General features: G+C 40.7%; 1 protein-coding gene across 1 annotated transcript in view; it reads left to right on the top strand.

Annotated features, from left to right (window-relative positions):
* Positions 1–10989, top strand: part of LOC126485143 (gamma-tubulin complex component 6) — a 256718-nt gene extending 245729 nt beyond the window's left edge. Inside the window, exon 17 of the mRNA XM_050108806.1 lies at positions 10588–10989. Within this exon, the coding sequence (XP_049964763.1) occupies positions 10588–10840 (253 nt within the window). The 3' untranslated portion in view covers positions 10841–10989. The remainder of the gene's footprint in view (positions 1–10587) is intronic.
* Positions 10990–23649: the final 12660 nt, after the last annotated feature.

Here is a 23649-nt window from a genome sequence, read left to right as displayed (position 1 = left end):
TTTGCTGCTTTTATTACTTTTCTTAATATTTTGGAGTATTTTTTATAGTATATGCGTACTGCAGATGAGGGATTTTTTGAGTTACATATTTCATGAAGTAGTCTTTTCTTCTGGCATGAAACTCTTATTCCCTTTGTGGTCCAGCTGTTTGTTCTAGAGTTCCCCTGTATGGTTAATGTTTTCAGTGGGAATGCAAGTTCAAAGAAATGGGTTAATGTATCAATGAAAGTGTTGAATTTTTCATTTATATCATTCATTTTGTACACTCCTAGCCATTTTTCTTTCTGTAATAAGTTGTTGAAGTAGTTTACATTATGCTGATTATAACTTCAATATGCTGTTCTGAAAGACATGTTGTTAATAATACTGCCTTGTACTTTTATGCTTAATATTTGAGCAAGATGATCACTAAAACCTGCATTGAAAATTTTTAATGAGGTGTTGTATAAACTCTTCTTGACTAGAAACTGATCAAGAGCTGTTTGGCAAGTTTCTGATACTCGAGTAGCTGCTTTTACTTCAGCTTTTAAATTGTAGGACGGTGCAAGGTTCAAAATGGTCTCCCTATTTCCACTTTTTGTGAGGAAGTCAATATTGAAGTCACCACAGATTATCAATTCACAATCCATTTTATTTACTTTATTTAGCAATGACTCCATTTTGTTTAAGAAAAGTTCAAAATTCCCGGATGGTGATCGGTAAACTGTAGCAATAACCAGGTTGAACTGAGTAATTTTTATAGCTGCAATTTCATAATCCTTTTTGACATTTGCCCTAGTTAGGTCAGGTGGTGTAATAAAAGCTACATTATCCTTTGTGTAAATTGCTACCCCACCCTGCTTGCTGTTTTTCCTGCAGTAGTAAGCAGCCAAGAAAAATTTGTTTATTTTCGTATTCTGGATTAATTCTGGGTTTAGCCAGTGCTCAGAAATGCATAACGCTGAGATATCATTAAGTTCATGTGTTAATAGTACGTTAATTTCATCGATCTTATTACGCAGGGATTGCACATTATGGTGATAAATTTTTAGTTTGAGCGTATTCACAATTTGGTAATTGGGAATCATATTTACAGCATCACATACCTCTAGTTTAAATTAGGAACGTCAGCAGTGTTGTATTTTTGTTCTTCTTTCTTGTTTATTTTGTTTTCCTCGCTGTTGTTGGAAGGATGTTCAGGAAGCTGATAGATTGTTCTATCCCTTACAAGTCTGTCTTTAATTATTTCACTAATACGATCACAAACAAACCTTTTCCCTTCATAGTTCAATTGCATTCCATGCTTCGTGTGCAGATTTCGATGCAGCTTGGTTATATCCAGTACATCGCACTTAGCGTATTGAGAACACAGTTTCCTTATTTTAATGTTTGTTTTCCGAATTTCTTTGTTTACACATGAACTATAAATCAGATCATGCCTATGAGGAAGTGTGGCAACTACTGTGTTTCTGCATTTATTAGCTTGTAAGAAATTCTGCAGCGTTTTCACGCAAACCTCTGCTTCATTTTTTGCCACATCGTTTGAACCCATTATACAGACAATAAAGTCGTTGAAACTTCCTGGCAGATTAAAACTGTGTGCCCGACTGAGACTCGAACTCGGGACCTTTGCCTTTCGCGGGCAAGTGCTCTACCATCTGAGCTACCGAAGCATGACTCACGCCCGGTGTCACAGCTTTATTTCTGCCAGTATCTCATCTCCTACCTTCCAAACTTTACAGAAGCTCTCTTGCGAACCTTGCAGAACTAGCACTCCTGAAAGAAAGGATACTGCGGAGACATGGCTTAGCTACAGCCTGGGGGATGTTTCCAGAATGAGATTTTCACTCTGCAGCGGAATGTGTGCTGATATGAAACTTCCTGGCAGATTAAAACTGTGTGCCCGACCGAGACTCGAACTCGGGACCTTAGCCTTTCGCGGGCAAGTGCTCTACCATCTGAGCTACCGAAGCATGACTCACGCCCGGTCTCACAGCTTTATTTCTGCCAGTATCTCGTCTCCTACCTTCCAAACTCGCAGGAGAGCTTCTGTAAAGTTTGGAAGGTAGGAGACGGGATACTGGCAGAAATAAAGCTGTGAGACCGGGCGTGAGTCGTGCTTCGGTAGCTCAGATGGTAGAGCACTTGCCCACGAAAGGCAAAGGTCCCGAGTTCGAGTCTCGGTCGGGCACACAGTTTTAATGTGCCAGGAAGTATCATATCAGCGCACACTCCGCTGCAGAGTGAAAATCTCATTCCAGTAAAGTCATTATCTTGCATTAATTTCGTCTGAGAGTTAATGTCTACAACATTTTTACATCCCGCTCCCGGTTTCACTACACTAGTCACTGCTATGTCGCGATTTTTCTCACGGAGCATGCTGGATAGATTTCTGCCATGACTGACTGTTAGTAATAGTACATTACTCTTTTTCCCTGATGATCTGTGTTTATTGGTGACATTATTTGAAAAAACGCTATTCATTTTCAGTTCACTGACTTTTTCAAGTTCACGATCATTTGGAGAGTCGTTATCACAGTCACTTGTTTCCAAACAAGATATTTGGTTTTTTTCTGAAAATGTGACGGTTTTAGCAGACTTTGTTGTTCTTTTTGTAGTTGGAACACTATTTTTGTACAACACTTTTACCCACTCGGACGATATATTACTTTTGTCTTGCATCACTTCACTTAGTGTTGGCTTCGATCGTAGATCCCGATTTTCTTTCTTGAGTGAGTCAATATCGCTTCTTAAGGAACTGACTATGAATTGTAAGCTAGCAATTCGTTCTTTTAGCGTTGTAATTTCAGTGTTACAATTCTTACAAACTCCCTTTTTAACAGCATAACTATAACTATTTCTCAAGTTAGAATCACACAGTTCTACACTTGCGGCCATCTTGAATGCATCATGTTTCTGCTTTGGACACTATTTTCACTAATGTTATTTGGCATAAAGTCACCATTGGTTCCTTCATTATCTTTCTTGTATTTGATCCTACTTGAAATTTGATTCCACTGTCATACACTTGTTTATCCAGTAAAGGATTGGCAGGTTTCAATCCTTTTGTTAATTTACTCAGTGATTAAAATCAGTTGATGGTACATGTTAAAAATTTCAGTGAAATTATTACTGGATGTGTCTACATCTCAACTACACAATGAGTCGTTACCTTTACCCTTTCTGTTGTTTGATAACCAACTGCAGTATTTTGGACACTCCATGTGATGCCAATTGTCTTGACAGAGTTGAAAACAGACTTCAGGAAGGAACAGTATACTCTGTTGTGAATTATCTTTTTTCTAAAAATGTGTTGAAATTAATTCAGACAGCTTTGAAAGCTATAAATGTATTATTGAAATGTCCCATATCTAAGTGACATCCCTTAGTTTTACCTTCATTCATGTCATACATCATTTGTAAGAGACAAAAACTAATTATAGCATCTTTGATTTTCACTAATACATATACTTAACAAGAGTTTGGTATACTTCATGATCATATCTTACTTTAAAGTTGTAGGCATTAACATTTTCAGATTAGTTTTACTGAGAATGAATTTATTTACATGAGTTGCATGTAATGCATGTCTGATTACATCTGAAGGGCTCAACTAAGGAAAAGTCCCACCCTTGGAGACTTACATCCAAGCATGAATCTGGTACATTAGTGCAGCATATAAGCTACTCTGCTGAATTGTCAGAGCACTTGGTTTAAGTCTTCAAATTGACTTGACATCAGAACTTCAGTCAACATTTACAACAGTGCTAGTAATTGAAGTTATGCGTTTTCCCCATAAACAGAGTTGATATCATCACTACTCACACCATTCAATGAGGTAGATGCCACTGGAAACCAGATTGTAATTGTAGATGGTGGCAGAGAGAGAGTTGTCATTAACTTCTCGTTCTCTTGGTACTTGCTAGCTTGATTCCTTCCACACCATCACTCTAAGAAAGGACTGATTTCACTTCCTTACCTGCATGCTAAGTCATTATGTAGCTCCCATTACTCATCTAATTGTGGTAGTGCTAATAAAAACAAATATTTGGTTAGCAATAATGGAAATTCCTGGATGAGCAGTACATAGAATAAGGGAAAAGCAGCCATACACCTATAGTGTATCAATGCGTGGAGCACAGAAACACATAACAGAAACCAGCATTCATACTAGCTTTCAAGCAGTAGCTTGATCCGCACACATCAAGCCACTATAGGTTTTTATGTGGTTGAAAAAATTAGCACAGCCTAAATAGATAATATATGTTTCAGAGAAAGTACTGCTCTGGTTTGGACATTTTATGAGTTGTTACTTCTGAATAAAAGCTTTGAAGAATGTTCATCGATCTATATGACAGCCTAATTTCCAAATTTATATTTTGCATTGCACCTGCACCACCAACTAAGTAAATGAGGAACACCTGACTGAAATGTGGCACATACACTGCAATTGTAGTAAAAGCAGTTACCTGAAACTGGATAAGTATGTCCATACTTTATATAGCTGCTTGCTTGTTGATAGTTGCAGATTTATTGTGCGTCTCATTTTCACATCTTCTCATGACAATAAGAAATAGATATTCCACACAAAACATTACTGCAAATGAAATCTTAAAACAATAATAATAATAATAGAGTGGAAAGGTTAATGAGCAGCCTAGATGAGTTGATCCCAATGGGTAACTGACTAAAGACGATCATATTGACAAGTTTAGCAACAGATAATCTTACAATGAAATGCATCACCTTCACTACAGATGAAAATTAATTTATGTTGACTTTATACACAACAAACACACTGATTGTACAAAAGCCATTTGATTTATAATTTCAAAGCCATAAAACAATACTCATTTGTGGGGACAGTTTGTTATGCTGGAATAAACCATGCAAATGAGAATGGCTGCCTTAAAACCTTTGCCTGGCTATTGGATGGTCCACAACAAACTGTCATGACCTCTATTTCTCCTGGAACTTTCCTTTTTGATGCTATTCTCACTGAAATTAAAGTATATTTTATTTAAAAAGAAAACTGCGTATAGAACATTTGTGTGCCCCATTCTTGAGTACTGTTTGAGTGTTAGGGATCCCCATTAGCTCTGATTAAAGGAAGCCATCAGAGTAATTGTATTATGTAAGTGGTCTGTGAACCCAAATGGGAATCCCCAGAGGGTAGGAGATGTTCTTTTTGTGAAACACTATTGGAAAATTTAGAGGACGGGGATTTGCAACTGACTGCAAAATGATCCTGCTGCCACCAATCTACATCTCGTGTAAGGACCACGGAGACAAGTTAAATCAGGACTCAGACAGAAGCATACAGATAGTCATTTTTCCATCATTCCATTTGCGAGTGGAACAGAAAAGGCAATGGCTAAGAGTGGTACATGGTGGCCTGCGGAGTACATTTGTAGATGTAGAAATGAATTCGTATTGTATTTGTCCAAGAAGGAAGATGATTCTGTACAAATTACAGCTGCTGCTGAATCTTATGAACTTTCCTGAAATAATTTCAGAGTCAGAATTGTGTGTTAGAGTCCACTAGACAGTATTATGACTATGCTGTAACTGTTGAAAAGTGTGGAAAACTACATGAAAAAAAGTGGCCAACATTGTTCAGTATACTGCATCAAAACACAATTATTAAAGTAATAGTCTTTTTTTATGCTTGGATTGACAATAAGATAAAATTTCTTGAAAGAAGTAATTTCTCTGCATCAGGCACTGTTTTGCAAAAGCCCAAAACAATAAAATAAATTGTTTGTTTTGAATAAAAGAAAGCAACAGCACGATGCAGAAGAATGACTTCCTTCAAGGTATGCATTTAATGCTTCCAGTTGATACTGTTGAATAGTCTTTGTGTAGTAGCTACCTCGTTTTCAGAACACTTGTATATCTTCTAATAATTTCCGGGTACGCAGCCGGATCCCGTCGACATTCTGCCACGATATTTCGGCCCAGAGACGTCCGGCCATCATCAGGTGAGTACACAACTACTGAAGAGCCCAGGTGCAGTCGCGGTATTTATGCCGAATCTCGCGCATGTGAAATGTACTGGCATCCTACAGCGCATGCGTCAGGTGTTGACATGCGCAGCATAGCCGAGTTGTACGTGCTGCCCTCGGTGGTGGAAATAAAGGTTCATCTAGTCACTGAGTATCGAATGACACTGTCGATTCTGCTGTGATTGTATAATTTTAATAACAGGATTCCAATTTTTATCCAGCTGAAAGCCGTTGTCACGATTTATAAGATTATTGGCAAGACGTATTTCCACTGATTCCTTGATTACGGAATCCCAAAAACCGGAAACCGGGGATAAAATTCGACGTGAATCTTGCCGAACGTTGTTGAAATGTGCGCCACAACAGAGTAACATCTCGCCAGCTGAAAGAGCTGCTCTCCGCAACCTGAGAGAAGATACTAGCACAGTCGTACTGCCTGCGGATAAGGGTAACGCCACAGTTCTTTTGACAAGAGAAGCCTACAACGAGAAGATATATTGTCAGCTAAATGATTCTACGTACCGTAGAATCGAAAAGGACCCAACAAGCCGAATATCAAGGAAAACTACTACCCTTTTGAACGACTGTTCTCTACCTGAAGAAGTTATCAAGAGATTGAGACCACACAATGCAGTACCACCAAGACTCTACGGTCTTCTGAAGATACACAAGGATGGTGCCCCACTACGATTAATAGTGAGTAATATTGGTGCTGCGACCTATTCTACAGCAAAATATCTGGCCTCATTACTAAAGCCGTATGTTGGTAAGTGTTGCCACCATATACGTAATTCCGAGGATTTTGTCAGTCGCTTGAAGGAAGTTAAGCTTAGCAGCTCGGATTTATTAGTCAGCTTTGATGTGGTCTCACTTTTTACCAAAGTGCCTTTAATGGAATCATTACATCTTATTGGTAACTTATTCAGTGCAGAAATGACGGCCTTGTTTGAACATATACTCTCCTCAATGTACTTTTTATTCAATGACGAATTCTTTGAACAAATAGACGGCGTCGCCATGGGGAGCCCTTTGTCGCCTGTGGTAGCTAATCTCTTTATGGAGGACTTTGAGGAGAAAGCACTTGAGTCTGCTGTTTTAAAGCCTACGGTCTTCTGGCAGTACGTAGACGATACTTTTGCTGTATGGCCTCATGGCAGACAGGAACTGGAGAAATTCCTTCATCACTTAAACTCATTACATGAGAACATCAAATTTACGATGGAGATTGAAAAAGAGGGCACTTTACCATTTCTAGACGTGCTAGTACGCCGTAAAAATGACGGGTCATTAGGACATTCTGTGTACAGGAAAGCGACTCACACAGATCTGTATCTCCAGGCGTCAAGCTGCCATCACCCAGCACAAACAGCCGGTGTTCTCAGTACCTTAATACATCGAGCGCACATAATATCGGATGATGAAAACCTCCACGCAGAATTAGAACACTTGGAGAAGGTTTTCAAAGAGAATGGCTACACTTCTCGCCAAATAAGGAAGGCTATGCGCAACTATCATAACAAGAAGCAACGCACTGAGGACGCAGATGATGACTTTAAATCAACTGCGTTCCTTCCATACGCTGGGAATGTGTCGTCGAAAATAGGCCGATTACTGAAGAAAAATAAAATCAAGGTTATCTTCCGTCCACCAGCAAAGAACCGGGCCCTGGTTGGATCCGTTAAAGACGATTTACAACTGAAGAAGGCAGGCGTCTACAAAATTCCCTATGAATGTGGCGCTGCATATATTGGCCAGACGACAAGAACTGTCCATGAACGATGTATAGAACATGAAAGATACACCCGTCTGCGGCAACCGTCAAAATCGGCAGTAGCAGAGCACTGTATTTCTTTGGGACATTCAATGGAATACAATGTAACAAAAATTTTATCCCCGGTTTCCGGTTTTTGGGATTCCGTAATCAAGGAATCAGTGGAAATACGTCTTGCCAATAATCTTATAAATCGTGACAACGGCTTTCAGCTGGATAAAAATTGGAATCCTGTTATTAAAATTATACAATCACAGCGGAATCGACAGTGTCATTCGATACTCAGTGACTAGATGAACCTTTATTTCCACCACCGAGGGCAGCACGTACAACTCGGCTATGCTGCGCATGTCAACACCTGACGCATGCGCTGTAGGATGCCAATACATTTCACATGCGCGAGATTCGGCATAAATACCGCGACTGCACCTGGGCTCTTCAGTAGTTGTGTACTCACCTGATGATGGCCGTATGTCTCTGGGCCGAAATATCGTGGCAGAATGTCGACGGGATCCGGCTGCATACCCGGAAATTATTAGAAGAAGAAATACGCCGGGAAAATTTCAGAAGTCACACTTGTATATCTACCAATATTTTAAAAAATCCCTCCAACAGCACATTAAGGTTGTGAGGCGTCAACTATGCTGCCAATAAAGTGAATGATCTATTACCATCAGCCATTGAGGGTGTCAATAATTAAAGTCCAGTTTCAAAACGCTGTAGAAAGAGAATCACTGCTCAGAATGATGTCAGATTTTAACAGTGTACTATTGACACAGGGGGAAACATCAAGAAACACACACACACAATAAAAAGAAAAAACTGCATCAGTAGATAAAATTGTAACCATCTTATCATAAATGGGGTAGGCTACAAAAGACAGATGAATCACAATTCAGTGGACATGGTTTGAGCTGCGCATTACACCATCCATATGGTTCAATGTGCCCGACTGCATAAGTTCGGCGTCAACAGTTGCGGCATTGTTTGTTAGGCAAGTCCATCCACCATTGAAGGGGAAAATTGGTTTTTAATTGTCCCGAGACCAAAAGCTACATTGAAAGCAAAATGGCATGTTTTCGATTTCCCTGGGACTAAAAACTACATAAAAAGCAAAATAACATTGGTTTTTAATTATATTGCACCAAAAACCAAATAAAAATCAAAATAACATTGCTTTTTTAATTGTTCTGAGGCCAAAAAACAAATAAAAAGCAAAATGAGATCAGTTTCTAATTGACATGAGACTGGCGCAAGACATGTTCATTATGCTGTTTTCTGCCACAAATTGAAATCGAGAAACAGCATATTTTACTACAGATCAGAGTGTCTCGGGGGTCATGTGTTTCGCAATGTGTGCCTTCAGTTCAGTTACGTTCATAATTGGAGTGCTGAACATATCATCTTTCAGGTAACACCACAGCCACAAATCATACAGATTAAGACCAAGTGATCTGGTTGGCCAGGCTGTAGGGAAATGGCAGCTGGTAATTCTACCATTTCCAAAATACCTCTGCGGCAGCCACTTCACTGGTTGTGCAACGTGTGGAGGAGCACCATCTTGCATAACAATGATCCTACCCACACATCCACGCTGTTGAAAGGTCGAAATGACATTAGTGTGCACGAGGCTGTCATAGAATTTACAAGTGGCTTTACAGGTAACAGGACCTGCAGGTCTCATCTCCTAAAAAAAAATACAGCTCTTCAATAAACTATGCCATCAACCTGCATCACACAGTCACATTTGCAGAATGAAATGATAGCGGTTGATGTTTGTGTGGATTTTCTGTTGCTCATATTCTGCATATTGGCATGTTATGGTAGGTGAAAATGGGCTTCCTCTGTCCACAGAAAGTTCCATGGCCATTCATTGTTCACTTCCATGTGAGCAAGAAATGCCAAAGCAGTTGTTTGTCTTGCTGGCAGGTCAGCAGGAAGAAACTCCTGAATATGGTGATTTTGTATGGATAGCAGTGCAGTATGTTTCACAGAATTTTATGCACCATGCTCACAGGCATGTCCAACATTCAGACAATTTCCCATGCCCTGCAGGTTTGCACACCACTGCTCGACCCCTCATGCAGTGCTGTGGCCACATTTTCAACAAATGTCAGATCAACTGCTTTCCTCCCCCTGCCACATTGCACTTCAAAAGAACCTGTCTTTTTGAATTTTGTAATCATTTTGAATTTTGTAATCATTTTGAATTTTGTCATCATTTTATCCAGGCCCTTAGCAGACATCAACCCAATGCCTTTTTTTTGTGCCCTTCAATGTGCAGAACCTCTGCAGGGCTGCGGGCGTACAGTCACTGTTCTTGTAAAAGATCTTTACCAGCAGCATATGATCCTTCATGGAGACAGTCATTGGGCAACTCAGACAGAAACTGAGGAACAACTGTGTGTGGTGCATCTGTTGGTGTGCATATTCCGATGCTTGCAGTGCCATCTATTGGTCAAATATCCTCCTCCCCCCATCACCCCATGATTTTGTTTCCCCCTGCATCAATAATATGGTGCTCAAATTTGATGTCATTCCAAGCAGTCTCTTTCTACAGCATTCTGAAACTTTAATTATGGACACCCTGTATGTTTGGCAAACAAACATGAAGTCAATTTTTTATGTAAATTTTTCCATACACCATATCTTGAATGACATAATTCATCCTAAACTCACAGAAATGGAGATTCTTAAGAATATGGCTAAAATATTAATGACAGTGTAAAGATTGGAATGGAAGCTCTGATTGTTTTTCAGATTAATTGACACAGTTTACAGTATTCCAAGACTTGAGTGTCATTTATTATGCATGCTTTCTTACATTTGCAGGTGCCTGCTGTTTGAAAAAACAAAACGAATGATGGATCATCTAATGCGGGTGTTTACACTGATTCTGAAGTTCTGTGAAATGGTGCGCAGTGGCCTTAAGATGGATGATTTACTAAAAACATTTAATGACTATCAGAAGGCTGTCAATTATTGGTTGCATTTTGTTAGTCGTATGGCAGACAGTGGTTTCCAACCACACTTTGCAAATCTTGTGTTAAGCCTCAATGTAAGTGGCTATTATAAGAATGTATAATGCCAGCTAGTGAAATGTTTAATAAGACTGTTGTTGCACCCAACTTTGTAGTCCGTTTTTATTCATGACCGTGTATATATGCTTTTTTGTAACAATTTCTCATTTATGCTTGTAAATAGTTATTACAATTAAACTAAATTTGAAAATAACCTATAACTAAATGTCGAAGCTGTGCTCAGACACTATGCCAACACATGTGAAGACTGTCTGCAGATTGTTAATGATTTGTGGTCGGTCATGAATATAAATTCAAATTGAGTTGGCAGTCAAAATAAGTATGAGAGACACAAAGAAAAAGAACAGGGATTAGTTTTAGTTTTGCTGCTTTGCAATCCTTGCGATGATATAGAACAACGACTGTATAAATTAGAAACAACTGCCATGTTGGGGAACATTGAGAGAGAGAGAGAGAGAGAGAGAGAGTACTTGAAAACTCAGTGAGTGGGACAGTTTGACATAGAACATGGCCATGGTGTTGTCAAATCTTGTACTGCCCAGTTGAGTGATAGTTAGGCACAAAGTGGTTCAAACATGAGATTTCGATACATTTTGCTACAGCCAACCTATTTCCAAAGTAACTTCATGTATGAGCCTCTTATCTTGCTAAGGGTATACAGTGAGTACTTCAAAAAAGATAAAGTAACAACATTTGGCCATTGGAGGTAATGTTGTCCATTTTCTTTCAAATAATTAGCCTAGCACAGCAATTTTTCAATAATTTCTTTCATGAACTCATCATACAAGGGTTTGTCGAAGTACCTTATCCCACAGCCCCTTCATTTTATGCATCTTCCAAAGTCTCCATGCCAGTAGTGTGATATGTCTCAGTTCTCACAGGGAACTAGTCATTGACAAACTAGATATTCAACCATTACCATGTGTTGTTGTGACTTTATTTCTCATGAACCATCCTTCAAAAAAAAAAACCTCATAGTTCCTCTTTCGATAAGTGTCCAAGTTGCTTCCATGTAGCAATGGAAAGCCAGCAGTTGTTTGTAGAATTTTATCTTTCTTTATTTTCATGTCATACCCCACAAAAAATATTATATTGATTTACATGTCAAAGTGAAGTTATTCGTTTTTGGTTAGAAAACCTGTATGCTTACTGGCACATCAAAATGCATCCGAGATATTTGAAGTGAGAGGCACAGAATTTTTTATGACATTAATTTGAGAAGTCAAACTTGAAAGTATTGCCAAATGCACAAGCACAAGTTTCAAGTGCTTCTAAATATGTAAGCACTCACTGAAACAGAAAGCATTATTAATCTATTTACTGGTAGTGTTGGTTTTGCCTGTAATGTTTGAAGTCCCCCCCTCCCAATTTACCTTGTGAGTGTTCCCTGCTAGTCTTGCCTCAGCATCTTGTGATGAATCCCCACAGAAAACCCCTGTACTCTCCACTGAAGTGGGCAAGCATCCGTAGCTGTGCAGTAATGTTTTCAGTAGTAGCCCTGTAAGACTGAAGATACAAACAAAAAAAGACAGGCTGTTTTTTTGTGTGTGTAAAAAAGTTTGAGACTGATTGTTGCTCATACTGTTTTCAAACTGGTCCTCAAGTCATCTTTGGAGGCATTTTGTAGCTGATTGCTTAATAAAAGAAAAGATTTTTCTTGCATTTTAAATCATTGTGAGTTAAATAAATTTAAAGAAATGAAAGATCCAGGCAGTAGTTTGTACAGGTCACCCATAAATCAACAGGACCTGCTGTAAAGAAATCAAAAAAAGTTAAAGTTATAAACTTGCAGAAACATAAATGTCATGAAAGACATTTGGAATTGAAAATTGCATAATCCTGAGCAAGAACAGATACTAGTAACTGATAATATAGAGGTCCAATTACACCAAAATTGAACCTAAAAGTGATAGTCATGCTTGCCTCAAAAGTATGTTTTGACCATGAGAACCAGTGAAAGATTAACAAACAGGAAAGAAGTAATTTTGAAAATAATATTTCTATTGCACATACAGTTGTAGAAGTGGTAGATTACATGTATTTACAGTAATTAAATATCAAATAGTGATAATGATCATCATCCCAAGGTCAATAAACCAAGTACTGTAATATTGTAGTAGATAACAGTCAATATTTTATAGGGAATTCTTACACAAGGTTTCCATCAATTTAGAGGATAAAAATAACTAAATGCATTGTTATGTTTTACTTGAGCAGCAAACACAGCTAAACCTAATCTCAGTCTCTGTAGTGCCAGCTAAAGCATGTGCCAGAAACATTATTCTTCATTGAGAAACATTTAATAACTGAACCTAGCTCAGTAAAGCTTATATGTCACATACAACTATTTCTTCCATAAAGCAAGTGCCATAAGTCAGTTGTTTTTGATTAAATGTACAGTGAAAAGTCAGATAATCATAATTTTTCATTGAAAAACATCTGTTAAACAATCTGCTTTGACTAAAATATGTTGTCACAATGAAAAGATGTGGGAACTACCGTCATACTGAGATATGGTCAACAGTGTGAGGACTGCTTGTAATTTTTTCATGTTGGCTGCCATGAGGCAGCCATCTTTAGGGGAGATGAGGCCAGCCTTTGGCCCTGTAACCATTGTGTTATTGCTTTGTTATTATGCAGAAGGAGCAGTTGATCTTAAAACTAAAAGCTTATCTCACAGTAACACAGACTGATTTACAGCAATCTTGAGCTGCAGTTAGTGTTGCTATGATTAAGAACAGAGCTAGATGGCTGGAATTTCATAAAATCTGTCATGTCAGGCAAGGGATTTAAGAGAAACTGAAAGTCTGGTACCTTTATTCTCATTGCTCTGGAGACTGGACAAAAGTGTACAGACAACCCATCGAATTCAGGAACAATCTAACAGAAAAAGGAAAAAAATGCAAGCTGAAGCAAGGAGGAGTCGGAGGGTTAAAAAATCAAGGTGGTCCTTCTAGAGCGGGTAGTCGTGGAAGGGAAATGTCCAAGTTAGTAAAAAACTTCCTAATAAGAAACACCAGGTATGGAATGTTTTAAGCCGTTTGTGGGGATCAGTGATGTTATCTGTGATTCAGACTCCCTAGGGAAAGGTCTTGATAAAGAAGCTCATGTATAAATCATTAGGGGCGCTGGGAGCAGTTCGTACCATAATCACAACTGTGCAATTCAGGACGACATCAGACACATCACTAGGTATGCTCCCCACACAAGTGTGAAGGTTGTGTCACTCTTTAATAAATACAAGCCCTAGATGAAACTTTCTGTTGGACATGTCAGTGCAGAGCTTCAGGCGTTACTCAACAGAGTAGGGTGATCACAAATGGATGTGACTGATTTGCCATCCCTCACATGTCTGCACAGCACACAATATGGCCTACATTTGAGTGTTTCCAGAAAAAGGGTACATGCACAACTAATTTCCAGAACCATTCAGACTCTGTCTCCAGTCAGTGTGACTTTCAATGTTTTCACTATAGTGGCTGGCATAAAAATAGGCGGCCGAAGGTCATTCCACCTTTGTATGGCACTGAAAATTTGTAAAGATTTCAAGTTCACTTTTAATAATTTAAAAAATATAGTTGAAAATGAAAGAGGAGCACTTGCAGAGCAGGATAGGAACACCAAAACTAATATGCTACAAACGCTTAAAGAGAGTGGAAAATATATGAAATGGAGATTGCAAAGGAAGTGATCAAAAGGAAGACCAATGGATAGATGGCTGAAATTTGTGGAGGAGTGTGTGGAAAAAAAGAGGCAAGAACTGACCTGAGTGAACAGAGAAAGATGGTGGGAAAACAGGATGCTTATGTTCCTGAGTGGGGCTTGAAACAGTGGTGGTGGTGATAAGTAGTTAGCACTACTTGACAAAATGCACAGGTCCTTGCATTTATAATCTGTGAAACTTACTTGGTTATCATGAAAAAAAATTTAAAGTTTTGATTACAACTGGGATGTAAGTGTTACTTTGTATTTCAGCCAGGATGATGCCTTGTGAAATCAAGTTGAAAAAAATTAAGAGAAATTCTGAAGCTTTGTGTTTACCTTCAGGAGCAATCAGATGTACAAAATATAAAAGAATATGATGTAAAAATGTTACATGAAGAGTTTTGCCAATATTTGTCAAATATGGTAATAAAATGTGTGTGTGTGTGTGTGTGCGTGCGAGTGTATACCTGTCCTTTTTTCCCCCTAAGGTAAGTCTTTCCGCTCCCGGGATTGGAATGGCTCCTCACCCTCTCCCTTAAAACCCACATCCTTTCGTCTTTCCCCCTCTTTCCTGATGAGGCAACAGTTTGTTGCGAAAGCTTGAATTTCATGTGTATGTTTGTGTTTGTTTGTGTGTCTATCGACCTGCCAGCACTTTCGTTCGGTAAGTCACATCATCTGTGTTTTTAGATATAATCACTGACTAACTTGCATTTGTGTTAACCAAGAGAAACCTTGACACTTTTAAACCACCATTTACTTTGGGCTCACACTACAAGCACTGATTGGCATGGTTTTGTGAAATCTTAAGTTTTGTCCAGGTATACTACAGGTCTATTGCCTTCAGCATGCAATAAGTTAACTATATACAAAAACTTTGCTCTTATTGCTGCAGTGTCTTTGCATTCCATTAAAAATTTTTGTCCGGCATTACACTTCTAAAATTGAATGCCAAGTTGGCAGAGAAGATGAAGAACAGATGTCTCTGACCCTGAATAATAATAATTTTTCCCCTTTAGATCACGCTCTATTTTTATAGCCTTGAGACACATCTCTCTGCTGTACAAACTAAGTTCAGTTCTTTGCAGTAGCTCTTTGTTAAAGTCGTTAAATTCCATAAATTTCCATCCTCATTTATATCCCTCTCTAGAGAATCAAAACACGTGCTCACATCTGGAGATTCTGACACTGTTACTGCAGTGTTAATACAGCATACAGTCAACTCGGAAAAACCACGAGTTTTTGCTGTCAGTTTACACAAATGTTTTATGAGTCCTGACGTCTTCACTGTCGGCTAGGTCAGTAAAAAACTTAATATGTTTGATCCAGCAATTTTAGTTTGTTTTTGAATGTCTTGTAGCTCTCTGCGCACACCAACCAGTGTTGCACTACATGTAGGTCATTGTTCCTACATTTGGCTCACTCCTGAACGCAGATCAATGCACCTTTCCACAAAAGACTTAAACCACATGTGAACTCACGAAAGGACGTGGGAGCACTGAACATATGGTTGGCATTGACCGGCACTGCAGCAGCATACATGTGGCAACTAAGCTGTGAAGTGAACAAATCACAGCGGCTCCCATCTGAAGACTGAACACAGTGGGTGTGACCTTGAGCTGCGTGTTCTTATGATGGCCATGCTATGCCTCTTTAAGGGTAATTGTTTTGTAAAGATAGAACTGTTAAAAAACAATACACATATTTACTACAATCAGTGGAGAAACAAAAGACTGCATACTAAAGGTAACGATCATAACAAATTTGGATTTTTTCATCAGAATATAAGCAGTTTGTTAAATAAGAAAGATGGGCTTCTCTTATCATTACATGATACTGAAAAAAGCTAAAACTATTTCTGTCAATGTATTAAGGTGTATATGGATTCAGAAATGGGTTGCCTGAAGAATGGGGAAAGGGAATAATAATTCCAGTGTTTAAGAAGGGAGACAGAAAAGCATGTGATGACTGTCAAGGTTCACATACATGTCACAAGTAGCAAAAATAACAGAGAGAATACTGGAAAGAAGACTTGAGGCAAAAAGTGGAAGGTCAGTTGGAAGAGGAGCATGATAGATCAAACAGTTGATCCAGTCATCAGAATCTACAGCTGATGGAAAGGAACTGAAATTCTTCAAGCAATGTATGACAAAAGCTTCAGCTGTGTCCAGTCTCAGGTTGAAGAACTGATTAGTTTAGGAATGTTACGGGATTGAAACAAGGCAATAAGGTGCCACCATTTTTATTTGTAATGGTGGTGGGTGAAATTGTGAAAGAGACAAAAGTAGTTCACAGAGGAAGGAGGATGAAGTTTTTGCTATTTGAGAATGACACTGTAGTGTGGGGAACCAACAGTAAGGATGTACAAGAACAAATTGACATATTAAATGAAAAAAATCAAGAAATATGGAATGAAATAAGAGTGTGGAGGAAAGCACGGTTTTGGTGGTAACCAGAGGAGAGGCAGAAGGCAAGGGAAGAATTAATATTAAAGGACATGATATTGAAATTGAGGGTAACTTTAAAAATTTAGGAAGTGTGACAACAGAGAATGCAAGAATGAAGGCAGATGTCAGCAAAAGGGTACAAAAGAGCAATGCATTTTACCTGTGTGTGAGGGGTTTAGTCTGTGGAACAGAGGTACCAATGAAGTGCAAGGAAGTACTATACAAGATGCACTTTACACTCATGCTGATATATGCACCGGAGACCTGGACAGTGACAATAAGAGAGGAGAGCTAAATCCAAGCCAGCGAAATGGAAGTTTGTAAGAGGGAAAATGAGGAGGAACAGAGTTAAAAATACCAAAATGAGGCAAGAGGGAGCTCTAGAGCAAGATGGATTGAGACTTCCTGGCAGATTTAAACTGTGTGCCGCACCGAGACTCCAACTCGGGACCTTTGCCTTTCACGGGCAAGTGCTCTACCGACTGAGCCACCCAAGCACGACTCACAACCCGTCCTCACAGCTTCAATTGTACCAGTACCTTGTCTCCTACCTTCCAAACTTCACAGAAGCTCTTCTGTTCGCAGAATGGGGCAATGGTACAATGTTCACCTACCATGGGGGTGAGACCTATTGAACTGCATATGTTTTCAGCAAAATCAATTAGCAGGCTAAAATACCAGCAGGTACAGGGAAGATAGTGTAGGTTTCAGTGGATACCAAGTTGTCGGGGGTAACATTATATGTGGTTTAACTTCTCATAAGCAATGAAGTGCTGGATAGTTCATACTGTTTTGTATGCAGGAGTTTCACACATGTGAGTGACATTAATGGGGAATGTATGATTTTGGTTAGTATGGATAACTTTGGCAGAGGGGAGGTGCCTCTGTCAAAGGGAGCAGTAGTAGCCACTGTGCAGCTCTTGGAAAATGAGAACTTTGACAGGTCAAGTCTAGAGGAAAACCACAAGCAAAAATGTCGATATGGAAGTGTTACAAGGGAAAGTGGGTTACTTGAAGGGCAGTGGTTGAAGGGTAAATTTGTTGTTGATATTTAGTGATTTATTTTGCTCAGAGGATTACCAGCAACTTCGATGGCACAACATCATATACTGACAGGGGACAGCACACCAATTTATAGGAAGCCATACCATATATCAAGGCAACAACTACAGGATGGGATCATAGAACTGAGTGATAGCCCCTGGAACAAGAATATAGTGGTTGTGTGAAGAAATTGATAGATGGAACAAGGAATTTGCTGTGACTGCAGATATCTAAATGTACAAACCACAGAAACTTTGGATAATTTCAGTCAGTGTCATTTCTTTACAACTATGGATCTCAGGAGCAGGTACCACAAATTGGAAGTGGCACCTAAGGATAGACTGAAAACAGGATTTACAGGACCAGGTGGCAACTTTCATTGTAAACACATGCAATTTGGACTAAAGAATGTATCAGAAACTTTTCAGCAGTTGTCAGATGGGATGTTGAGAGGATTAAAACCAAAAACTTGTATGATGTACTGGGATGACGTGACAGTCTTGTCAAAAGATTTACGAGGGCATGTGAAATGTCTGGAGGATGTCTTTAGTAGATTACAGTTGGCACATTTAACATTAAGTGTGGACGAGGGTAATTTTACACAAACTCAGCAGGTACAGCCATTCATCAGCCTTTGTAATTATTATAGACAGTTCATGAGAGACTTTGCAAAAATAGCTGAAGCCTTGAACATGCTACTGAAAATGAGAGCAAGATTCCATTGGCCACGGGAATGTCAAGTGGCATTTGAAAAATGGAAACAAATATTAGTTTCAGATCCAGTATTGGTTTTTCCAGGTTACAAGAAAGAGTTTATTCTTTCTTGAGACACTTCAAATGAATCAGTCAGTTGTGTATGGGGACAGATGGTAGATGGTCAAGAACATACAGTAGCTTACACTTCAAGGCAGCTAAACAAGGTGGAGTGTAACTACACAGTGACTGAGAAAGAGATGTTGTCAGTCATATATCATATTACGTGTTTCTGATCTTACCTGTATGGTAGAGTGTTTAAGCTGATTACGGGCCGTGCCTCACTGAAATAGTTGCTTGGCTTAAAAGATCTGGTGAGTGGGTTAACTTGGTGGGCACATAAGCTTAGTAAATTCGTCTATGAGACAATCCATAAGCCAGGAAGATGGCATGCAAATACAGATGCATTAAGTCATGGGGTAATGCAGATGCATTAAGTCATGGGGTAGCACTGTTGTTGTTAGGGAGGAGCATAGAGAATGGCAAAGAAAATGGATTGCCAGGCATTGAAGTCACAGCCACATTTTGTTATTCATGGGGGCTTGTTGTGTAGAATGACAAGGTGTGGACTGTGTGGTGGTTTTTGTTGTGACTCGCCAATCTTTCAAAGTGCCGCCGCGCAGTTACGTGCGTCCTCTACATGCGGTGCTGTCTGCCAGCCATGCAGCAGCAGCGCCACCTAAGCGGGCCAGCCAGCCAGCCAGTGGCTGCTAGACTTGGACTCAGTTATGATTTGACTGTTAAAGTGTACTCACGTCTTACTCTGTTTACTTGATCTGTGTATTGCGTCTTCCTTGAAATATATTTGTTCAACTTGAAGCTATAACAATTGGCGACGAGGATGGGATTTTTCTTTTCCATCATTGACCCACATGTTTCCATGGCTACTTTAGAGCAACTATTGCAAGGTCTCATAGAACAGCAAACGCTTCTCACAAATGCGATTCGTGATTTCATCGCGGCATCAAATGCGGGGCGTCTCTCGTCGTTGTCTCTACTACTTTTCCTCCTTATGACAAGACGGCGGAAGACTGGTCTGATTACAAAAAACATCTTCAACAGCACTTCTTGGCATTTCATGTTGCGGATGAACAAACATGTAAGTCTCTGTTCATTTCATGGATATCACCTCAAATGTATCGGTTGTTGTCGCAATTGGCTCCTTTGAAAGATCCTGCATCTTTGTCATTTGCTGAAATGTGCTCACTTCTGTCCATCTATTTTCAAAAGCAAATGCATGTGGTAGCCTCTCGTGTTGCCTTTTATTGTTGTCAAAAACAACTGAATCAATCCTATCGTGATTGGGCTGCTGAACTTCACGGCCTCAGTAGAAAGTGTCAATTTGTTACAGATATTCACAAAGAATCCTACGCCAATTCCATTGTACGGGATGCTATTATCCGATCGGAGCCCGACAAAGAAGTTAGGCAATGTGCCCTTCAGTTGTCAAATCTGACTCTGGATGAAGTCCTATCCATCGCTCAGTCTTTTGAAATTTCTCGCGCTGCTGGAGCGCAAATTGAGGCGTGGGACGACGTCAGGGAAATACAACCTCTGTGCGATATTGACGAAACGTGTGTCGTGTCCCCGCCGGCTGAAGTGGCCGCAGTACACTCCCAAGTGCAGCCTCGGCCTATCCGTAAACAAACCTCAAAGAAACTGCGGCAAAACCCACAGCAACTTTCTTCATGTCCGCGGTGTTTTACGAAACATTCACAAGAAGATTGTCCACAACGTTGGGCCGTGTGTCACAAATGCAAAAAAAAAGGGTCATGTGTCATCCGTTTGCAAATCCGACCGCATACGTGATGTTCATGAACATGACGCTGATTCTGATTCTGTGTTGTCTGTCAATTGTACTTCTTCTCTTTCAGGAAAGTTATTCCTCACTGTCCAAATACTTGGTCGAGATGTTCGCATGCAGGTGGGTACTGGTTCTGCAGCCACTATCATCAATTCTCAGATGTATCTTCAGTTGGGTTCTCCAATCCTGTCACCTGTCACTAGGCAATCACGGACTTACAATAAACAGAAGATTTCTCTCTTGGGAGAATTTGATGCTGAGGTATCTTACAAATCTGTCGTTTGCACTGTTACCATATTTGTGGTCGACCATAGTAACGCGGAGAATCTTTTTGGTTTCGATGCCTTTCGCGTTTTTGGGTTCTCCACAGATGACTTTGTCAATATCGTCTCTGATGCCATTCCTTATGCTCAATTGGATTCCTTGTCGACGACATTTTCGTCCCTTTTTTCTCCTGGGTTAGGCCGTGCAAACGACTTTGAAGCTCATATCACGCTCAAACCCACTGCTCGGCCTAAGTTTTTTCAGGCTCGGCCCATTCCTATGGCCCTTCATGATCAGGTCAAATGGGAGCTGGATCGTCTCACTGCTTCAGGAGTCTTGCTTCCTGTCACTTCCAGTGAGTGTTACTCTCCTGTCGATGTCGTTGCTAAGCCAAATGGTGATATTCATCTCTGTGGCGATTTCAAAGCCACTGTAAATGCTCAATGCCTTATCGACACTTATCCTATGCCTCGACCTGAAGAATTGTTCACTAAACTTGCTGGAGGCCAGTATTTTTCTAAACTTGACCTGTCAGAAGCTTATCATCAACTTCGTCTCGACGCTGCTTTCCGGCAGTTTCTGGTCCTTAACACACCTTTCGGCCTCTATCAATACCAATGATTGCCATTCGGGGATGCCAGCACCTGTGCTCTCTTTCAACGATTCTTGGAACAATTATTGCTCACTGTCCCTGGGTGTATCAATTACCAGGACAACATTGTTGTCACTGGCTCCACCACTGACGAACATCTTCAAAATCTCGGCACACTTTTTCATATCTTACAGACTGCCGTGTAATCTTCAGAAATCAAATTTTTTCAGGCATCTATCACGTACTTGGGGTTTCAACTCTCTTGGGATGGTATTCGTTCGCTTCAGCAAACTGTCGCTGCGATCGATGCCCTTTCTCGCCCTACATCTGTTAAGGAACTGCAGGCCTTCTTGGGGAAAATAGCATACTGTCACAAGTTTTTACTGTCTGCTGCTTCTGTGGCTCAGCCGTTGCATCGCCTGTTGCATAAAAACGTGCCTTTTCACTGGTCCGCGTCATGCGATGCGGCTTTCCAGAAATTGAAGACTATGCTGAAACAGGCCCTGTGCCTGGCTACTTATCAACCTGGCCAACATCTTGTTCTTGCCCGGACGCCTCTCAATATGGGGTTGGTGCAGTCCTTGCGCACCGTTTTTCTGATGGTTCTGAACAACCCATTGCTTATGCCTCCAAAATGCTCACGGATGCCCAACAAAAATATTCTTAAATTGAAAAAGAAGCTTTGGCCATTATTTATGCTCTTCATAAGTTTGGTGTTTTTCTCTATGGATCCAAATTTCATCTTGTTACGGATCACAAACCACTTGTTTCCTTGTTTCATCCATCAACGTCACTTCCTGACAAGGCTGCACACTGCCTCCAGCATTGGGCTCTTTACTTGTCTCATTTCAATTATGAGATTCATTTCTGGCTGACAGCTCAACATGCGGATGCCGATGCACTGTCTCGCCTTCCCATGGGTCCTGATCTGGCATTCGATAGGGACGAACTTTTGTGTTTCCACCTGGATGTTGCTGAGCAGCGGGTTGTGGGCAGGTTCCCCATCACCGGGGACCGGCTAGCGGCTGCTATGGGTTCTGACCCTACCCTCTCCCGGGTTTTATGCTGTATTCAGAAGGATTGGCCAGATCGTCCGTCCGCTAAGATTTCTGATCCATTGCGGAACTACTATGCTTTGCATTACCGCCTCACGGCTAGGGATGGTGTTATCGTCCTTTCCACTGAAAATGCTTCGCCGTGTTGTGGTACCTGCATCTTTGTGTGCTTTGGTCTTGCGCCTCCTTCACCAAGGGCACTGAGGTGTCTCTCTCACAAAATCTCTGGCGCGCTGTCATGTGTACTGGCCCAGCATCAACTCTGAAATCCCACACATGGTCGCTGCCTGCGGCCCTTGTGCGTCACAGGCCGCCACCCTGAAGTCATCTTTGTCACATTGGCCTTTGCCTGAGAAGCCCTGGGAGCGTATTCATGCTGACTTCGCGGGACCTTTTTTAGGTACTTACTGGCTTCTCGTTATTGATGCCTACGGGTCCTTTCATTGTCCGTTGCACATCGCCTACCACTGCGACAACCACCAATGCTCTAGCTCACATTTTCTCTTTGGAAGGCCTTCCCTCTACTCTTGTTACTGATAATGGTCCGAAATTTGCCTCTTCCGATTTTGCAGATTTTTGTGCTCGTCACGGTGTCATGCATGTCACGGCCCCTCCGTTCCATCCACAGTCAAACGGTGAGGCTGAACGACTGGTCCGCACATTTAAGGCTCAGATGAGGAAACTCCTGACTTCTTCTGCTGCTGATGATGTGCTTCTCCAATTTCTGGCTTCTTACCGTTTCACCCCCATGGGCGACGACAGCCCGGCTGAGCTCTTACATGGCCGACAGACTCGCACGCTACTTCATCTTCTGCGGCCTTCCACCTCACAGCCGTGGGCGCCTTTGCTTGGCCATTTCACCGCAACGACCTTGTATGGGTACGGGGATATGGCAGGCGGCCAAAATGGAGTCCTGGCCGCATCTTACAACACCGTGGCCAATGCCTGTATGAAATCCAGACGGACATGGGTGTTGCAGTGCGTCATTCGGAGAAGCTTCAGCCTCGTGTGCCGGCAGCGCCTGTTCCGGATGCCGCTACACCACCTTCGGCTCTACCTGATGCTTGGGATACTGGAATCTCTCATTACTCAAAACGCAGTCCTCTCACAATCATTTTGGTGCCGGCACAAGAACTGACGCCACCAGCAGACGTGCCCATGCAGGAACGAGATGACCATCATCTGTCTG

The sequence above is a fragment of the Schistocerca serialis genome, chromosome 6, assembly GCF_023864345.2.
Source record: "Schistocerca serialis cubense isolate TAMUIC-IGC-003099 chromosome 6, iqSchSeri2.2, whole genome shotgun sequence".
NCBI classification, from domain to species: domain Eukaryota; kingdom Metazoa; phylum Arthropoda; class Insecta; order Orthoptera; family Acrididae; genus Schistocerca; species Schistocerca serialis.
This window is presented reverse-complemented; position numbering and strand designations above follow the sequence as displayed.